This window comes from Dreissena polymorpha, chromosome 14, assembly GCF_020536995.1.
Source record: "Dreissena polymorpha isolate Duluth1 chromosome 14, UMN_Dpol_1.0, whole genome shotgun sequence".
Taxonomy (NCBI): Eukaryota; Metazoa; Mollusca; class Bivalvia; order Myida; family Dreissenidae; genus Dreissena; species Dreissena polymorpha.
Window position 1 is genome coordinate 28,368,237 of NC_068368.1, and position 19,959 is coordinate 28,388,195.

At 34.9% G+C, this 19,959-nt stretch overlaps 1 protein-coding gene across 1 annotated transcript in view; it reads right to left on the minus strand.

Moving 5' to 3' along the window:
- Positions 1–3,535: 3,535 nt before the first annotated feature.
- Positions 3,536–19,959, minus strand: part of LOC127857248 (lysyl oxidase homolog 2-like) — a 104,378-nt gene continuing 87,954 nt past the window's right edge. The window contains exons 4-9 of the mRNA XM_052393665.1: positions 18,992–19,130; positions 16,586–16,755; positions 16,100–16,244; positions 14,895–15,085; positions 13,894–14,037; positions 3,536–3,717 (exon numbers count right to left, since the gene is read on the minus strand). Coding sequence (XP_052249625.1) covers positions 3,536–3,717; positions 13,894–14,037; positions 14,895–15,085; positions 16,100–16,244; positions 16,586–16,755; positions 18,992–19,130 — 971 coding nt within the window. The remainder of the gene's footprint in view (positions 3,718–13,893; positions 14,038–14,894; positions 15,086–16,099; positions 16,245–16,585; positions 16,756–18,991; positions 19,131–19,959) is intronic.

A 19,959-nucleotide genomic window follows, 5' to 3' on the forward strand; every position in this document is an offset into this window, starting at 1 on the left:
CGTGCAGATTTTGGACTGGTTCAGAGTAAAACTCTCCGCGCAGATACCAGACTGGTTCTGAGTACAACTCTCCGCGCAGATATCGGACTGGTTCCGAGTATAGATCTATGCGCAGATATCGCGCTGGTTCCGACTAAAGCTCCCTGCGCAAATCTTGGACTGGTTCCGAGAATAGTCCTCCGCACAGATATCGGACTGGTTCGGAGTATACCTCTCTTCGCAAAGATCGGACTGGTTCCAAGTATAGTTCTCCGCGCAGATATCGGACTGGTTCCGAGTATAGCTTGTGTCGAATCCATGCCGCCAGTACACGTCACGTGATTATGGTCGATTCAAACACTATCATTATCAAATAGGATTTTATTTTTATTTTCTAATATAAATTGCTACAATTTTGTATAAAACGGTTCCTATATTTAATACAAAATAGAAAAGTTTCATATTGATATTCCTTCAAAGTTAGTAAGTATTTTACCATGCTATTGCACTGGTTAAAGATGTTAACACCGCTGCGAGGAGCTTGCTGTTAAACAAGCCTCTTATTACGTATTATATTCTAGTTTATTGTGCAAATCAAACAAAGCGGTTCCTGTTGTTATTGTGACTTTGATTCGCAGTTAACATATAAACGCTTACAAGGCCGTTAGTGTTTGAATGGTCCTTTTCACCGATTTTGGCATGTATTAAAGTTTTGGCATGTATTGTCATTAAAATCTTTATATGGATAAATGTAAACATTTGATCTAAAAAGCTGCAATAAAAACAAGAATTAAATTAAATAAAGAAAACATAGTAGCCCTCAACTGGGCTCGAACCTCTTACCCCTGAAGTAAAAGTCAAACGCTTAGATCACTCGGCCATGCATGCTCGTACAATGAATGCCATGCATATTATACTTTATATAAGCAATCCTCGTAATATCACAAAATATAACGACAACAACAGAACCTTCCAAATTATTCAATCGTTTTGCGCTGCAACGCCTTATCATTTTCACGTTTCAAATCGTCAAAGGATGCATATAATGGATATTTCAGAACATGGTAAATATTCAGTATTACCGTTTCCTCATAAATATAATAACTACAACGAATCTGAAACATTTTTTTATTTTGTCAATTTACCAAAACGTGAAAAGGTCCCTTTAACATCTAGTATAACGAGAATCTCGATGAAATTATTTTGAGTAACGGATACACTACATTTATCAAATTCTAGCGGGCATTGTGATTTTTACATAAATATGTTATTCTTGTACACGCAGGTTCGGTAGGCATGCTGGTCCAGTCGGCATCCCAGACCACTGCGAGCAGATACAAGATGGTTGCCATGACATGACGGTCAGGAAGGGGAACCAATCCAGAGACTGCAATAACGAGGCCATCGACTTTCGGACACTCTCCAACGACCTGCCGCATCCAGATAACAGATATGGGTAACGATCATCTAAATAATGAACGTCAAATTCAATTTGTTGCTGATATCCGGCGCCAGTATATTGATACACGCTTCATTGATCTATTGAACTCAAACAGAAAAGATGTTTCGAAATTACTAATGTCAATTTATCTGTAAATAAAGGTGCCAATAATATAGCTTATTTTCACTTTTGAGTAAATTCCAGCTGTCATCATTTTCTTAATTCATGTTAGGCAATGGAAACCCACACATAATCTTGTTTAAGTATCTGCTTAGTAAAAAGCTCGTATTTATAGTATTAACGGAGGCTCGAACACAAAACTCACAATGACGTCAGTTCCGGTGCCAACTACACCACCAGCAAGTCCCATGAACGCCGCTCTGATAGACACTTTCCTTAGCAGGGAGTTTTCAGAGCTCATAAATAAACTGCAGCAACAGCTGGATGCCGGAAGTAGAACTGGCTTGCCGCGCAGCATCCCGCAGCAGCCCGCCATGGTATTGTTTAGATCTGATTCCCAAGTGGCCCAGCCGTCACCATATCATCAAATGGCCGACATCTGGAACCCTTATTGGTGGCTTTCAAGTCTGTAAACTGGAAATTGCGCACTGTTATTTTTTTTTATAACGCCAGATCTTTCAACGACTTTATTTTATTGCTGCCAAGATAATGATTGACCCACTGGGTAGGTATCGATTGGGCATTTGGATAAAAAACACTTAATGTTATAAAACATATATTGTATTCAGTATTACCGATGTATACTTTGTATATGACACAGAGGTATACGATACTAATTCGTAATAATATGTGGACGACATGGTCTGGTTTATTATTTAACATGCCATAATTAGTATGCCTGTTTTATTTTTATTTTTATGCCATACATTGAACTTGCAAAAAATACATGTATCTTTAATTTGTTACAACCAACATTATAAATACTTGTTGTTAATGCTGTTCTCCGACAACAAAACATACGTTAAAAACATGTATTATTAATTAAACCCGCAGAACATACTTGTGTCATCCATGTAAGGTTTCAAGCAATAAAAAACTACAATAATAAATTCACAATCATATAGTATTTCGTTATGTCTATTTGTGATATTCAGACGATAATATACGAGAGAGCTTGACCGGACGTCAATAATCGACGCGCTGCCGATATGAGTCGAGTTCTGAGAAAACTGGGCATCAAGCATGTGCGTTAAGTGTCGTCCCAGATTAGACTTTGCAGTCCGCACAGGCTAATCAGGGACGACACTTCTCGCCCAAAGTTTAGTTTCGGTAAGGAGGAACTTCGTTGAAGCTACAAATACCATTAAAGCGGAAAGTGTCGTTGTTACTATTTATAGAAATGATCAGTCTATTTGCGATATTTTAGAACTTCAAAAACGACAGTTACTTTGTACAATCATTAACGCAATTAATTACAACGATTCATGGTCTTCTGACTAACTACGACAAGGGAAGCCGAATGGACATAGCCATCCTCGACTTCTCGAAAGCATTCGATACCGTTCCACACGAGAAAATTCCTAAGTAAAGCTCGATTGGTCATTGTTGGCTCGGGTACTTCTTCAATGTATATATATGTGCAATATTTTTACAAATGCTGGGTCAACTTTTAAGAAATAACACGATACACAACTCGCATATATAAATATCATTCATCATAAGAGTCACAATCATCAGCATAATAATAATGATCATCAAAATTATCATCATCATAATAATCAGCATAAGAAACATCAGCTTTTAAATCATCACCATTATAATTATCAGCATAAATACACCATAGTCTGCAGCAGCATAATAATCTTCAGCATCTAAAGAATCTCTCTAATAATAATCATCATCATCATTATAATTGCATAATTAATTTATAACTTGATAATTACAGCATATTCATCATCAAAATAATAATAATATTCATCATAATTATCATCAACGTAACATGATAATCATCATCATGTGGTAATAGGTTTATGTATCCCAGCATTATCATCATCATCATCATCATCATCAAGAGGAGACGATTCAGAAGGCATACGTCGCCCCGATCTTGGTGAGGAAATCCTCGGTGGTCAGTTCCCGCTGGTCGTATTCTTCCTATACCTGGCCAAGCTGCTCGTCAAGATTTACATAGACGTTGCGTCGGACCCGCCCGGTTCCCTCTCGCACCAGCTGGGCCTGCACCGGCAGGTACTCGGCCTCGCGCCGCAGGAGAGGTACCAACACATAGAAGGAGCACTTGTGGTCGGCTGCCTTCAAACTCAACCGACGGTGCCACCCTTAAAAACAAAACACTAATAAAACAATGCAATATAATTTGTAATTCGCTTTAGTAACACAATGAAAATAAAATTACGTACACTTTAAGGTACTTACAAAAAAATATTTAGTGAACATACAATATACAGACAGACTGAATGCATCACAAACCTTCTGTGTCGGTGTTCGTTCTGACAGTCTGTCGGTAAACAGACCACTCTTCCGGGGCCCAGATTGAAATGTCGAGCCAGGTGGACTGAATGTAGGAAAACACCGCTTCCGTCCTATCTTTGAACTTGTTTATGCTTGTGAAACTGTAAAAACCTGAATATACTTCATATTTATAACAATAATATCGGAGAAGTAACTAGTACCTCAAGCATAGTCGACTTCGCGACATTTTCTAAGTTAAGGCTGATGATTAGGCTGATGTCAGGCGTTGTAGGGCGGTTGCGGCAGTCATTGCAGATGAAGGTAAGAACAATATCCCCCCTCTTTGCACTAAAATATTCTGTCTCGGATATGCCTACAAAGTGTTTGCAAAATTCGTCATAAATTTACAACATAACCTAATTGATTAATAACTAACTTGACGATGTTCACACATCGTTAATGCATTAAACAGATGTTTTCTTTAATTACTCCGACCCCGTCAATCATTATCAAATGAAGCCATTGTCTAGCACACTCGCACCTATGCCCGGTTTTATGATCTTTATCAGGTTGTTAAATACATGTGTGGTGTGTATTCGAGTTAACAGGTAACAAAAAATGTAGATTTAAGTTGATAAATCAGTAAACTTTGAACTGACAATGAACTGACAATAGAATAAATAAAAAAATGCAAATTATAATCATGACAATAAAATAAATTTAATATTTTGCAAAGTAGACCCATGTTCAGTCTTACTTAGGAAAATAATTTATTTGTCGATAATCTTAGCTAGTCAGTTGGCATTGACACTTACCTGTATTGCATCATCATCTTAATGTTTTATATAATCAAAATTATGAAAAAAATAAATATGGATTAGACTATAATAATAAAATCCATATCATAATTCATTAATTAATGCGACCCCGTCTTTCATTATCGAGTGAAGCCATTGAATAGCACCCGCACCTATGCCCGGTTTTATGAGCTTTATCAGGTTGTAAAATACATGTGTCTAACCAGATTAACAAATTGTAATAAAGCAATTAGATTAATTCACGTTTGCATTAAATGTCTCAGTTCTCATTTGAAAGCATTTTTACAATGTTTCGCGAGAGAATTTTAACTTTTATTGTTAGTATTTGAAAAAACACTTACCTCTATTGCAAGTGCGATGCTGCCATTCGTCGCAAACGTCACATGTGATGCCATGCTGCAGCGAGCGAAAGGCATTCTTACACACTAAACACTTGTCCTCCTCCATCACAAATTCACAATCACAAACACTAACACTTACAAATTTATTTACGATTAACACAATTAACATCCAATATCATACCAGATTCCACAGCACAATTATATAACTAGTAACCAAAGTATACCATAGACAGCAAAATGACTTATGATACCAATTAATACAATAATAGCACTTTTATACGTTTTTGCAATAATTTCGTTAAGAAATGCTAAATAACCGACAAAAAAACACAATGGAACATACCAAACAAATACTCTACATTTACACCTTTAATCAAACGCAATATTTAACAAACAAACCGACAATCGATGCAATTAAAAGCCGGCACAATTTAACAATTAAAACAATTACATACATTGGTAACAGTTTGTAAAACAATAATGGTTTTCAATTAATTTCATTTGATCATCAATAATCAAAACAATACAAAGAAACAAACCGACAACACAATGTATATCATTTTGAACACCTTTATTAAATCATACACCCTAGTTAATAGGTGTAATAAAATATGGGGCCGAATGCGCCTGGTCGATTTGGGGCCGAATAAGCTTGGGGCCGAAAAAGCCTGAAATTTCGGACTGGGCCGAAAGAGCTTGGGGCCGAAAAAGCCTGCTACCAACTTGACAAGATTCTGTCAAGATTTAATTAGCAGAATATGTAAAGCTGAGTAACATTAATTCAGACTGATGTCTGATTAGGGCAGTGGTTGGTTCACCTGATCCTCTCATAGGTGATCCCGGTTGACCGCACCACAATTGAATATATATCAGTACAAAAACAAATAGCTTGTAATTATAATTGATTAATGTGAATGTTTAATTCATTTGTTTGCAACAATTTAGAACCTTTTGGTTTGAGCATTGTAAGTCTAGTGTAGAATTGCCCCTTTGTTCAGCACACATGAATTGATATGAAATACATCTATATCTCGTGTGGCGTATTTTCATTTAATCTCTGCATTTTAATGACTACAAGTCGGTCGTGCAGTTACATATGTTTTCAAGCATCGAAAGAATCCAAAATTATTTTGGATTTTTTGTTTGTCATGCATAATTTAAATTTTCTTAGGAATTAAATAACTTACAGCGACAGGATTACGGCTTTGTTATGGTAAGCATTTGATACAAATGTTATTAAGAATTAGTGTGGTTGTAAATAAATTTTGAGAAATGGAACGCAAAACAAAACTGAAAATGGAAGTGCGTGCATGTTACTGTATATTGCAACTTTATTGTTTTAAGAATTGGATTAAAGTTTAAATTTAGGTAAGCGTGTCGCTTATACTAAATTAAGTTTTTTTATGTCTCCTTTGCTCTTATATGGTATGAAATGCGTATCTCTTGTAACGTAATTTTATTCAAACTCTGGATTTTAATGACGACAAGTCAGACGTGTTATTTTATTTAACAGTAAAATATTTTTTAAAGCATCAAAAGATTGTAAAAAATATTTCCGATTGTATTTTTGTCATGCATAATTTAATCTTCCATAAGAATAAAATAACTCGCTGCGTCAAGATTTTTGTTTCCTTAATCATGTTTTAGGTAAGAATGGTTAGCATTTGATACACAAGTTTTTAAAAAAATAGTGTGGTTTTTAATAAATTTTGAGAAAGAGAAGGATGACCAGAATTGGAGGTTCATATCTTTGTAACTTTATTGTTTTAAGCAAAGGATTAAAGTTAAAATTGATGTACATGTAAGCGTGTCGTGTATACTAAATTTAGGTTTTTTATGACTCCTTCGCTTCTGTATAGTATGAAATACATATCTCGTGTAACACAATTTCATATAAACTCTGGACTTTAATGAAAAGTTGGATGTATGGTTTCCTATATTGTGTTTTAGGTCAGAATGGTTAGCATTTTATACTTCTATTATTAAAAAATAGTGTGGTTTTAAATAAATTTTGAGAAAAGGAAGGAAGAACAGAAAATGGAAGTTCATATCATTGTAACTTTATTGTTTAAAGCATTGGATTTAAGTTAAAATTGAGGTAAGCGTGTTGTTCTTAATAAATTTATTTTTTATATGACTCCTTCGCTCTTGTAAAGTATGAAATACGTATCTCGTGTATCTTAAATTCTTTTAAACTCTGGATTTTGTGATCGCCTTTTGTCTGTCGTCTGTTGTTCGTCTTCAACATTTACCTTTTTAACACTTAAGAATGTAATGTATTGCAGATTCAGAGATGTCTGTTCTGTTTCGAAGGTCATGTGCAAAATAAACTTACGGGATGTTGGCATCTTTTAATACCATATAAATATTGTTCAACTCTATTTGTTGATAGATTTAAAATAGCTAACTTTTCCTTTCATGCCCTTGTATTTCAAGATAGAATACTTTCCTTCACAGAGGCAAGAGGTCTGAGTTTGAATCTCAGTGGGGGCTTCAGAGGATGATTTATTTAAAAAAAAAGAAGATTATATTTGCTCAACTTTGTAAATGACTTAAAGCCACACACCTTAAAATTTACTGCATGGCATAGTAAATATAAGGATAAATAAGAAACATATTTTTATCTTTCCCATTTAGAATATATCTGGTGATTACAAGGTAGAAATCCGTCTTTTTTGCGCTTTAAAACTTAAAAATAATCGCGTTTGTCGAAATAGACGTAATATATGTCTACAAATCCTTCTTTCGGTTTAAAAGCGGTACCGTTTGAACAATAATATATTACTTTCTTACTAGGCTATAGATTCAATTTTATCTATGCCCATTATAATATATCTGGTGGTTACAAGGTAGAAATCGGTATATTTTGCGCTTTAAAACTAAAAAATAATCGCGTTGGTCGAAATATGAGTATACGTATATAGAAATCCTACTTTCGGTTTTTAAATAAAAAAATTACTTTCTAACTAGGCTATAGATTTAATGACAATTTTGCACACTTTCAAATTGCATCTTTATGTATTGATTAACATGTATTTCATTTCAAAGTGTGTGGCTTTAACCAAATAACTTTGAAAATTTCTTTTAAAGAATGAGGTTTCTGAACATTCAATTATTGAAGAAACATTTATAAATTAAGGGTAAAATAAGACAGCAAACTAAGAATACACATCCATTTGAGTTTTTTTTATCAATTGAATATGCAAAGACGAAATTAAATATCAGCAATACAAAAGCCTGTAATATGTGCAGCGTGTGGTTTTTCTATCTATCTATATATGCTCAGTCAAATCCAAACTAGGAAAATATTTACTGGACAGTAGGTCCTGTAAAATGGGAAAAAAAGGACCTCCTCTTTTTTATAGGACCTACTGGCTACAGAATATCATAGTAGAATAACTTGGTTTCATTGCTGGGATCAAGGTGTATATGATATAAAATGATAAAAGTATTGAACAGCTATTAATTTTAAGGTCACACATTTGTATCTGACGTTAAATAATAATACACGCCATACATGGTAGTAGTCTTGTTTAGTTAAAATATTTATTTTTTAATGCTGAACGTATGTTAACAGTAAATATAAACCGGAATCGCTTCTTTGTAATATCTTGCGAACAATTTCCAAAACAAAAGTAGCTGATACTTGTTTAACTAAGCTACGCTGAGCGCGCATGTCAGGTATGAGTCTGATCAATACAGCCTAAACCGACAACGGCCTCGATAAATGACAACCGGCCTGTTTCATGCATGGACATTGATAGCCAAGATAATAAAGGTTTGAATGACAATTATCATTATTATACTTTACTTTTGCTATTAAAACCACACAAATTGATATCTGCATCATTTAAATTGTAATAAACAGATTTATGATTAACTTGTTAAGCGACTAGGCCGTCATGGATTTGGACCGTCCTGACCCGCATTCGTAAGATGTACATAAATAGACGAATCAGGTGCCCTCGGAAAATTCCGTCAGCAGAAAGAGCGTCGGTACGGAAAAGCACGTGTATAAAGACACTATTGCTTTTTTGCACCTCAGAAAACTTTCAGAGCCATAAACAAACCTATACAAACCTATGAATTCGTTTTTGTTTTTTACCGGACAATCAGTCCTGTAAATTTGATAGACAGGCCGGACCTTACACAATTTTACAGGACATGTCCGTCTGTCCGGCCATGTTTGGCCAAGACTGTATACTGTCTAACTCCCCTTTCGGGTATTATTGACAGGTAATAGATATGACAGAATACTCTGTGAGTATAATTGTGCACTAGAACTTTTATGACGAGTTGACTTATTATTATTGTATATACCATTTCCATTCGATAAATTTTAGAAACCCATTTATTTCTCACAAACAGAGGTTGAAAAGTAAACACCAACGGGGTTAGATTTTACATTCATGATTTTGTTGGGGTGTTTAATACATCTATAGTCATTCAAATTACTAATGTTTGATAACGTTTTATTAATTCTGGGTATAGTTAAAACTGTTTTGTCAGTTTAAAAGTTAAAACCATGGCCGTTGAGGGCATAGCAGTTTTCCTTATATGGGCCAATGGCTATAGTAAAATCTTGTTACCACTCTAGAAATCACATTTACTGTGCATACTTCAAGAAACTTGGTCAGGACATTTGTTCTAATGATGTCATGTCGCGTTATCGTCGTCTTACTGACGAGCCTGACCGTTATCATCATCGTACTGTCGAGTAATCATTACAGTACGGTCGCGTTATCGTCATCTTACTGACGTGACTTACCGTTATCATCATCGTTATGTCGAGTAACCATCTAGTGCGGTCGCGTTATCAAATCCTCGATTTTCAAAGCACAGTTCTACTATGTCAAACCGTCGTGTTATCTTGTCCAAATATGGTGCTGACTTGTCAAAATACAGTCTGATTATGTCAAACCGTCCTGTTATCTTGTTCAAATGTGATGTTGACTTGTCAAAACACAGTCCTATTATGTCAAACAGTCATGTTATCGTTTCCAAATCTGGTCCGGCCTTGTCATAATACAGTCCTATTAAGTCGAACTGTCGTGTTATCTTGTCCAAATGTGATGTTGACTTTTCAAAACACAGTCTTATTATGTCAAACAGTCGTGTTATCAATTCCAAATCTTGTGCTGACTTGTCAAAAAACAGTTTTACTATGTCAAACCGTCGTGTTATCTTGTCCAAATGTGGTGCTGACTTGTCACAATACAGTCTTATACTGTCAAACCGTCGTGTTATCTTGTCCAGATCTGATGTTGACTCGTCAAAACACAGTCATATTATGTCAAACAGACATGTTATCTTGTCCATAACTGGTGCTGACTTGTCAAAATACAGTCTCATTATGTCTAACCGTCGTGTTCTCTTGTCCAAATATGATGTTGACTTGTAAAAATACAGTCTTATTATGTCAAACAGTCGTATTATCTTGTCCAAATCTGTTTGACATAATAAAACTGTATTGTGACAAGTCAGCACCACAAAACAACAAACTCGGACAATTCATGGTCCGGTCATTTTACACTTGGTACATACTTTACCACATTTTGTCTTTCTAGGTGTTTATTTTACCTTGACATTTTTCTTGAATATATTTTTGTTAACTTAAATTCATTCTTGCAAGACAGACGAAAATCCTTAAAACTTATGTTTGATTAAATTTTATAACAAAAGGTTAAGTATATGCGTATATTAAAACATTTGATAGGTTGTATGGCAAATTACACTGAAATGGGCATGTTCCGTTGATCATTTTGTATGGTTTTGTTTCTTTAAATTTTTCATTTAAAAAAGCGTTTCAAACGTATCTACATTCATATATGAACAATATGGAAAATGCATGAACATTTTGCTGTTTTGTCAATTTCAAATTCCAAAAGGCATTTATTCTTAAAAGGAATCAACATGTTTTACATACACATTTTGATATCTACGTTCTATTTCAAATTTCAACAGACAATGGTAATCAATATAATTATAGTATCTACATACATTAATACATACAAACAGAAACAAGAACATTTTGTTTTCATTTAACAGCCAAAATGCTGTCAAAATATGCACAAATTAGTATGCACATTTATTTTCCACGAGGCACTACTTTTCTAAGAATGCATTTATTCACAGAAACGAGTCCGTTGTGCAACCAGCGGCCAAGCAAGGTTCATACCCAGACGCGTGTATGACCTTAACACGATGTTCTACGGACGCTATGAAGACTATCCATGACATCCCGGACATATGCGATATCCAGTACGGACCACCGAGGTCGGACTACGACAACTTATACAAAGAAATCAAGTGCATTCGTAAGTTAGTTTAGACCTATATATGTTATATCGATTTAATCGAAAGCTAAACTTTTATTGAAACGCTCTCGCTTTCGTTTCTAAGCTAGAACCAGTACAGTGTCTTTGAGAGAAATCTAAAGAATGCACCCAGCGTGGGAATCGAACCCTTTAACTATGCGAACAGTGGTCAATACCATATCCACTACGCCACAATATCTTGCTCGGGTCGTATGTTACAGGTACTGGATAAAACATAAATCTCAATAATGTTGGTTTTACATTTTTAGTTTCACATTGAGTTCCTTTCCTTACTTAGATTGTAACCAAATGTCTAAAATTTATATTTTTGTGGTATTTGTGTCTGAGAAGCGCCAGAATATTTTCTAGTGAAATGAATCATCATTTACACGAACTTTGGACGTGATACTGTGTACATTTTAATGTCGGATAAATGTTCTTCAAGACTTGGCTGTCGACAGTTGAACAAATACACACTTTAGACCTTTACCCACGTCGAACAGTTTAGAACGTTTCTCGATATATAACTTAGTCACAACTTGTAAGATGTTGAATGTGTTAAGAATGGAATGTAACCACATGCTTTATGTTAGAATACTGTCCCAACACAGTTCAAAGGTTAGCATTTAAAACCAGAAAATGTTTCTTCTTTGGGAATATATCAAATATATATATTTAATTTGTTATTTTCAAACAGACGAGTAATTACGATCTTTCACAAATGAGTGATGAATTTAAGCCTCAACCGCCCAGTTGGTCACGTATTGTAATTGGCGCAGTTGCTGTTGCTCTTGGTGTTGTGCTCATGGGTGCTATGACTAGGGAAGACGATGACGACATTGCACAAGACAAGAAGTCAATACTTGCCCGCTTGAAGGAAAAGCGATTATAAATTGATATAACGCATTTAATATTTCAAATCTTAATGACATTAATTTTTCATTTGGTTGACGTTTATCAATTCGAACGAATACTATTTGATTTTCCCAAGACGATATGTTTGAGTTAACTTATAGGTAGTAAGCTTAACATTTCGTCATATCGAATATGTAAACAACATATATTATGAGTGTATACGTGACGTGATGGTTTATATATTTTTTAAAATGCATATGTTTTGTGTAAGAAATAGTGTCTTCCACATTTCGCAAGGTTGAATGAAACGACAAGTTGGACATGTACGTGTCAATAACATAATATATAAGCGACAACTTTCTCAAAAAAATAATTTAATTAACAGCTTATACATTTATTTATAGATAATACATAAGTGTCTCTAAGAACAATTTTAAAACGGATGAAATATGCTGCATTTATCTTGTATTTATTATAATACAGTTAGATATTAAGCGAATTCAGCTCTGTTTTAAACATATTTATTTACAATACTGACTTTCTTGATTCTGTTAATGTTTGCAAGTCGTTTGTAAATAAAATGAATGTTTTATGGTCGACATTTGCCATTTGCTTTGAAGACGGCTTTTATTTTAAGTATGTTTACAAATGAGCTATAATGTAGAGATTCGTTATGTTTATATGTCACAAGCCTCCTTATATGGAAATGACGTAGTTTTCAAAACTTATTTAAACGGAATTCTTTACAAACTTATTATAAAGTTGATGTATTATGCGAAAGTATGTTTTCACTAGATTTTATTGATCTCTACAAGACAGTGACCCGAACTTATCTTAATGTTTATTTGCATGTTTTTATGTATTATATTGTAGAGTAGTACCTTTTGTTACTAGTTTCATTATTGATGTTCTACAATGTAAAAATAACTTAAATCATCACACCGCAGCTACTATACAAAAAAGTGTAGATAAGTTTGTTATTTGCATCCTTTATTAATTGTGTATGTTGTGTGATTACCTTGCATTGGATTTGGTTTCACTTCAAAGTAATTTGCTTTTTTAAATTAGTCTCAAACTTTGTTTTGCATGTATAAACAATTGTGCAAATTTCAATATGATTACTGACATTTGATTGCTTTTCTTTGTTTTTTTTTTTAATGAATCTAACTGTATGTTTAGTCTTCAGCAGGACTGCTATGACAAACTGTTTACGTCTAACGGAATCAAAAGTTTACATCCTAGTTATAGAAACACGAGAACTCTTGTGAGTTTTCAGCCAGTGTACAAATATTCCCATTTAGTTTGGAATAAAACTAATAACGGTAATAAAACTATGTGCTTTGGTAAACTTGCTTTAGCGCTTACATTTCATGTCTCTTGCAAGATATGTAGGTCAAACAGGTGAGACGAAATTATAATAGCATGATGGAAAGAACAAAATCATGGTTGTGATCTAACCATGGCATTTATTGAAAATACCAATAACATATTGGGGAACATCTAAAGCAATATACTTTTAACATATATATTAAAGTTGTACTCAAATATCAATGCGTTCGTTGGACATCGTTTTTAATTTATACAGAAAGGTTTAGTTCAATATACAGACCAGTTTCGTATTACAATATGTTTATAAGAGAGCATTGTGTCCACATATATAGCAGTCGTTGTTCGTCAATTTCGCCAGCTTAACTAATTAAATAAGTGTGTACAATTCAGTTTAACGTAGTTTCTGCACGCGTTGTCCACGCGATAAGGCCGGTAACTGAACTGATGCTTCACATGACAGTCGGCGAGACTTGTGGCATTTTCCTGGCATATAAGCGACCCTAACACCTCAGTGTCGTTTGCACCAGCTGTGTGTGTAGTGATTGAAGGGTGACCACTGAAATGTAAATATTACAAGGTAAAATATCGTTACGTGTAGCAGTTTTATGTATATTTATCGAGAAACGAACATGTGTCTGCTCTTGTTTAGAGTATTATTAATGTTGATTCTTAAAACAAAATGTAAATAAGAGGCTTGCCTAATAATATCATTAATTCAAAATAACTGCCTTCCTATTTTCTGCAATGACCTTACGATAACTTCGCTAACTTTCAAAATATGATAATCTAAGTTCCATTAATGCAAAAGTACTTAACCTAAATACCGGAAATTTGAAAACATATGACAATATTTTCAGCTGACATGTCAGACCGATTATGTTTTGATCATTCCGATTCATAACTTATTGCTGATTTAATTGAATATCGACGGTTTTGAGACTTACGTGTAATCCAAAATTCTGCATGCTTCGTTTGCTGTTTGTTGTGTGAAATGGTCCTCGCAGACCGCCCACTGTTTAGAATTAACAGTCATCAGGAGAACGCCGTCCGGATTGAGTCTTAAGCCTTGCAATTCGTAATCTTCAAAACAAAAACTATCATGTTAACAGCTGATGTTGCGTAAATCACAGAACCCTGTCATTGCGAAACTATCAAATGATCAACGTGAACGAACACACAAACAAGCGATTCTGAGTGCAGTTAAGTCAATTCTAGATTCAGTTACATATGTATTCCTCGTATCTTATCGAAAAGTTTACGCATCATCGGACATCGGATATTATACAGAATTGTGTTGTTCTGATGCGAAAAAAACAACATCATCCACAAATACACATGGACATACTTTTCTGTGGAATCATACGTGTACCTTAGAGACGCATACCTGAGCAAAATAGAGCCACATGTCTATGCATGTTAGACATCGTCATGCAATGCCAGTATCTTTGTGCCACGCAGTATTCAAGGTCACCCTTGCATTCGTTGATCGACTTCTCCGTTCCAGAACAGGACACGTCCATCTTGTAATAGTGCAGGTTTCTGCTCGGTATCGCTAGGCCAGCAAATCCAACGAACCTTTCAGGATGAATGAATTTCTGAATGTGTTTTACTGATTGACAAGACATTGAGGTCCATGACAATTTTAATGTTCGTGCGTACGTTATGTCATATTTGTTGTTTAAGTACATACATTTTGAGGATCCAAACTATAAAGCAAATAATGGTATATAATAACCGTCAATTCTCACGTGTATCATGTCTCGGAGGAGTTTACAAAGTTCCACATGATTTTAAATATAACTAACTTTAAAACCCAATATTCGTCATTAAACCAATGTTTGTGGTTAAATACCAATATCACTTATGAGTTTGAATAATGTCACAGCTTCAACGGCCATCGAAATTAATCACCAGTCATAATATAAATATATTCGACAGTAAAAAGGCCTATCCTTGTTTATTTTTTCATAATGAAAGCCACTTTTCAAATTTTTATTGTTTAAACTACTTTTCATACACTACGAGAATACGTCAATGACAGCCTATGATGTATTGTGAGGAACTCGACGTGTGTAGACAGGCGTAAATGGATTTTGTACTTTAAAAATAAGCTGGGATGTCTACCGTACTGTAATTGTTATCTATTTTGTAGTATGTTCGCGAATGACTGTCTCATTATGAATTTGCAATCACGAAAAACTGTAACAAGCTCAAGTGGATAAAATATATGTGTTGTTCTGTTTTTTTTAGAATTCAAGTGTTTAATGTAAACCCTTAACTCATTATGAAGAAAAGCATATTGGCCGTACTCTGTGAAAAAGGGGTTGATGAATGTGCGTTATGTGTCGTCCTAGATTAGCCTGTGCAGTCCGCACAGGCTAATCGGAGACGATACTTTCCGCTTTTTTATGATATTTTTCGTTTAAAGCAAGTCTCTGATTAGCAAAAATAAAGTAAAGGCTGAAAGTGTCGTCCATGATTAGCCTGTGCGAACTGCACAGGCTAATCTGGGACGACACTTAACGCATATGCATTAAACCACCTTTTCACACAGCGCGGCCCATTTATACAAACGTTTAGTCATCTTACCCGTGTCCGAGCATGGCGCACAAGGTCTTGGCGGTGGTGTTAGACACGCTGCCAATTACATCATACCGGAAGTCATCGTGGAACCCCTCCAAGATACCTTCGTACGGACGGCTTCCAAACAATGGGTCAAGCTTAATCATATCACCTAGATTAAATAAAAGTAAATCGGTATCCATATATGAAACAATGTTTTGCTCTTTGTTTGGAAATCTGCTATCTCTCTTTATTTTTTTCAGATTAAATAAAATAAAAGTAGTATCAATCAACGAATCTATGCATTGCTCTATTACAGAAACATGTGTTATTTCTCTTCATTTGAATTGTTTGGAACATTGTTATTTTGTTCATGGTATTGCCAAGCGTTATTTCTTAACATAAATATAATCGCGAATAAATTCTGATACGCATTTTGTTTGTAATTAAACAATGATACTGCATTTATGGCGCACACATGATTAATATTTGCAGGAAAAAAACAACATTAACCTTTGCACTCGATTCCGACGACGTTGCTTCCGTCACATCCGGGTATATCAGTGTTGCTATGATTACACAGCTCAAGTGAGAGCTCATCACCTGAACACGTGATGTTTCGCTTGTAAATCGGCTTCAGTCCTGCTCCGAAATGTGAATTCTGCCATACCTGAGTGACGCCGCTGATGACATCAATAACAAACGTATACAATTTGTCTTCATATTTAACGTTTTTTGTTTTGAATATTTAGGAATAACACAAGTCCAGAAACATAAGCAGAATATAAAATTATATTTACACTCCAGTCTTTCACTAAAGGAAAGTTACCGAAGGCCTATACAATCCAGGACAATACCTAGAACACGATACCTCATAGCATTGATATTCAAATTAAACAGCAATACAAGAGCAACGTTCAATTTAACTGCAATTTTATTCCAAAACGGTTTTACACGAACCAGGCCAACATAATAATTGGCGTCGCAATGAAGTGCGGCGACTAGTATGTAATACGTTTTTTTTTCGCTTATGGGAGGAGAAGTTATTTTACGGATCAATGTATATATTTTTGTTGTCAGAATATCTTGCATTGTATAGATTTGTTTGTGTAAATTAGTGTAAATAAGTACTGCATTTGTGCATATTTCATTTACTACAACATTTATTGCCAATAATGCAAAGCTAATTGTTTTGATTAATAACTGATCACAGGGACTGGGCAATAATAAAAGATCACAGGGACTGGGCAAATACGCGAACTGGTGAAACTTTCTGGTTTTGTATAAAAACAAAACTTCTTAGTTCCACTGTCCTAGCAACCACCTAGTTACTTATAAAGGCGCTATAGAGAGCGAAGCGCGACACGTATTATTAATCGTAATAACGAGTCTTGATAAAGGAAGCAGCCGCTTTTCAATGAGGAGCACCATCACAGCACCCAAGTCTCATTGCTATCAAGTCATCCTACAGGTGTTTTTTAAGAACCACATATAGATGACCGCAGGCCTGACCCGTATCTTGCAGCGGTATGGACCCTTTGGTATGGACCTGTAACCCCGCTCACTATCCAGCGTTTAAACTTCCGGGTTTACATTTAAACCGACTATTAATAGCTTATAAATATCTTAGTAAGAAGGTGATTTTTCAATCGGTTCCGTAGTGCAGTGGTAACACGCTCGCTACACATGTGAGAGGCCCAAGGTTTGAGCCCCAGTAGAATCAAATTATTTTATTTGTGTTCTATGTTAACTTTTTGTTTTGATGTAGACATTTTAGTTTAAATAAATATGCTGTTTTATTGTAACCATTTTTTGTTTTTATTATGTCCACGAAATATATGTGTGAGAGGGTGGGGGGATTCGTAAACACATTACAACTTTTACAGTGTTTTCATATCAATGAGTACTCAACCCCTATTGTAATTGAGCAACGTAAAAATAAAGTTCAGAATCATCTCCCCTTGAAGTTGAGAAAAATATTAATTAACGCTTACAAGATAAAGCAGATTTTTCAAAACCTACAAAGTTCTGTTCCATTAATGAAAGCTGCACACGGATGCCAGTAAAAAAAGGAAACAATGTTAATAAAAATGGACTATGAAATATTTGGGGGTTACAACACAAAATCATAGATAATGGTATTTGGGGGTTATAACACAACATCATAGATAATGGTTATTTGAGAGTTATAACACAATTTCATAGATAATGGTTACACCAGTATCTTTTTCTATTTTGTTTAAAATAATCGGCCAATAAATTAGTATTTACAGTAGAAAAAAATCGTTCCATGTAACTTCATTGAATTCCTTTTACTTTGCAATTCCCGAAGCCCTTTGATGCTTTGCATCAATACTTATCTTGTAACTTTCGGAGACACAATGTTATGAAGTAAATAGAGAATAATATGTTGGTGACGTAGATGGAGAAGGGTTATCTAGCAAGTGGGAGCAATTTATCGGGTGAGCCGAAGGCGAACCCGATAAGATCCTCCGACGAGCCAGATAACCATTCTCCACCGACGTCACCAACCTATTATTCTATTTATCATGTCACAAATTTTCTTTTTATTTTATGATTTTTTTTCACCGTTTATTTACATTGTAAAATAGTTTAATTGAAGAGTTTCGCTGGAATAATGACGTCATTTCACAGTAAAACAGAGATATTAAGTTACCTGGTCATCTAGCCTAATTTATCTTTTGGGATATTAGGTTACCTGGTTATTGGGCTGATTTAACGCATGTGACATGATAAATATAAATATCAACATGATTATTTCTTTACTAAAAGATTTGAAAGAGAAGCATTGAATTGAATGCAGAATGTACAAGGCCCGATTTCATACTTTAGATGTCTATGCAAATACTAATACAAATTGATTTAACTTCATGTCATATATACTAATCAACAACATACCGTCTGTATCCAAGCGATGCGCATGTAACGTTGGCAGCCCGAGCGTCAAATCCGAGTGAGCAAATTGACTGAAGCTGACCGAACAGACCTGCCTCGACTCGACCTTGAAGGGGTGTGGCACCATCCAAGAGCTGAGCAGCTAAGGAATTAATATGATGCTGACGCCAAATGAACGCACATATTAATATGAGCAGCACATGGGAAAATGGGGCTTAATGCATGTGCGAAATGTTTCGTCCCCTGATAGCCTGTGCAATCCACAGAGGCTCATCAGGGGGATGTTTTAAGGAAGTCTCTTCTTAAATGAATGATGATATTAATTTGTTTAAAATAATATTAAGGCGGAAAGTGTCGTCCCTGATTAGTCTGTGCGGACTGCACAGGCTAACCTCGGGCGACGTTTTAAGCACATGCATTAAACCGCGTTTTCTCAGATTGAGGCTCATATGCTGACACTCATGACGACAACAGCCTTGATTAGTAATGCCCAGTAACGGAACAAAAAATCAATAAGTATGTGTTATAATCAAGTGTATGTGTGTGAAATTTAGTGTTTTAAATGCTAACCTTTGAACTGTGTTGAGACAGTATTCTAACATAAAGCATGTGGTTATATTCCATTCTTTACACATTCAACATCTTGCAAGGTGTGACTAAGTTATATATCGAGAAACGTTCTAAAATGCTCGACGTGGGTAAAGGTCTAAAGTGTGTATTTGTTCAACTGTCGACAGCCAAGTCTTGAAGAACATTTATCCGACATTAAAATGTCCACTATATCACGTCCAAAGTTCGTGTAAATGATAAATCATTTCACTAGAAAATATTCTGGCGCTTCTCAGACACAAATACCACAAAAATATAAATTGTAGACATTGGGTTACAATCTAAGTAAGAAAAGGAACTCAATGTGAAACAAAAAATGTAAAACCAACATTATTGAGATTTATGTTTTATCCAGTACCTGT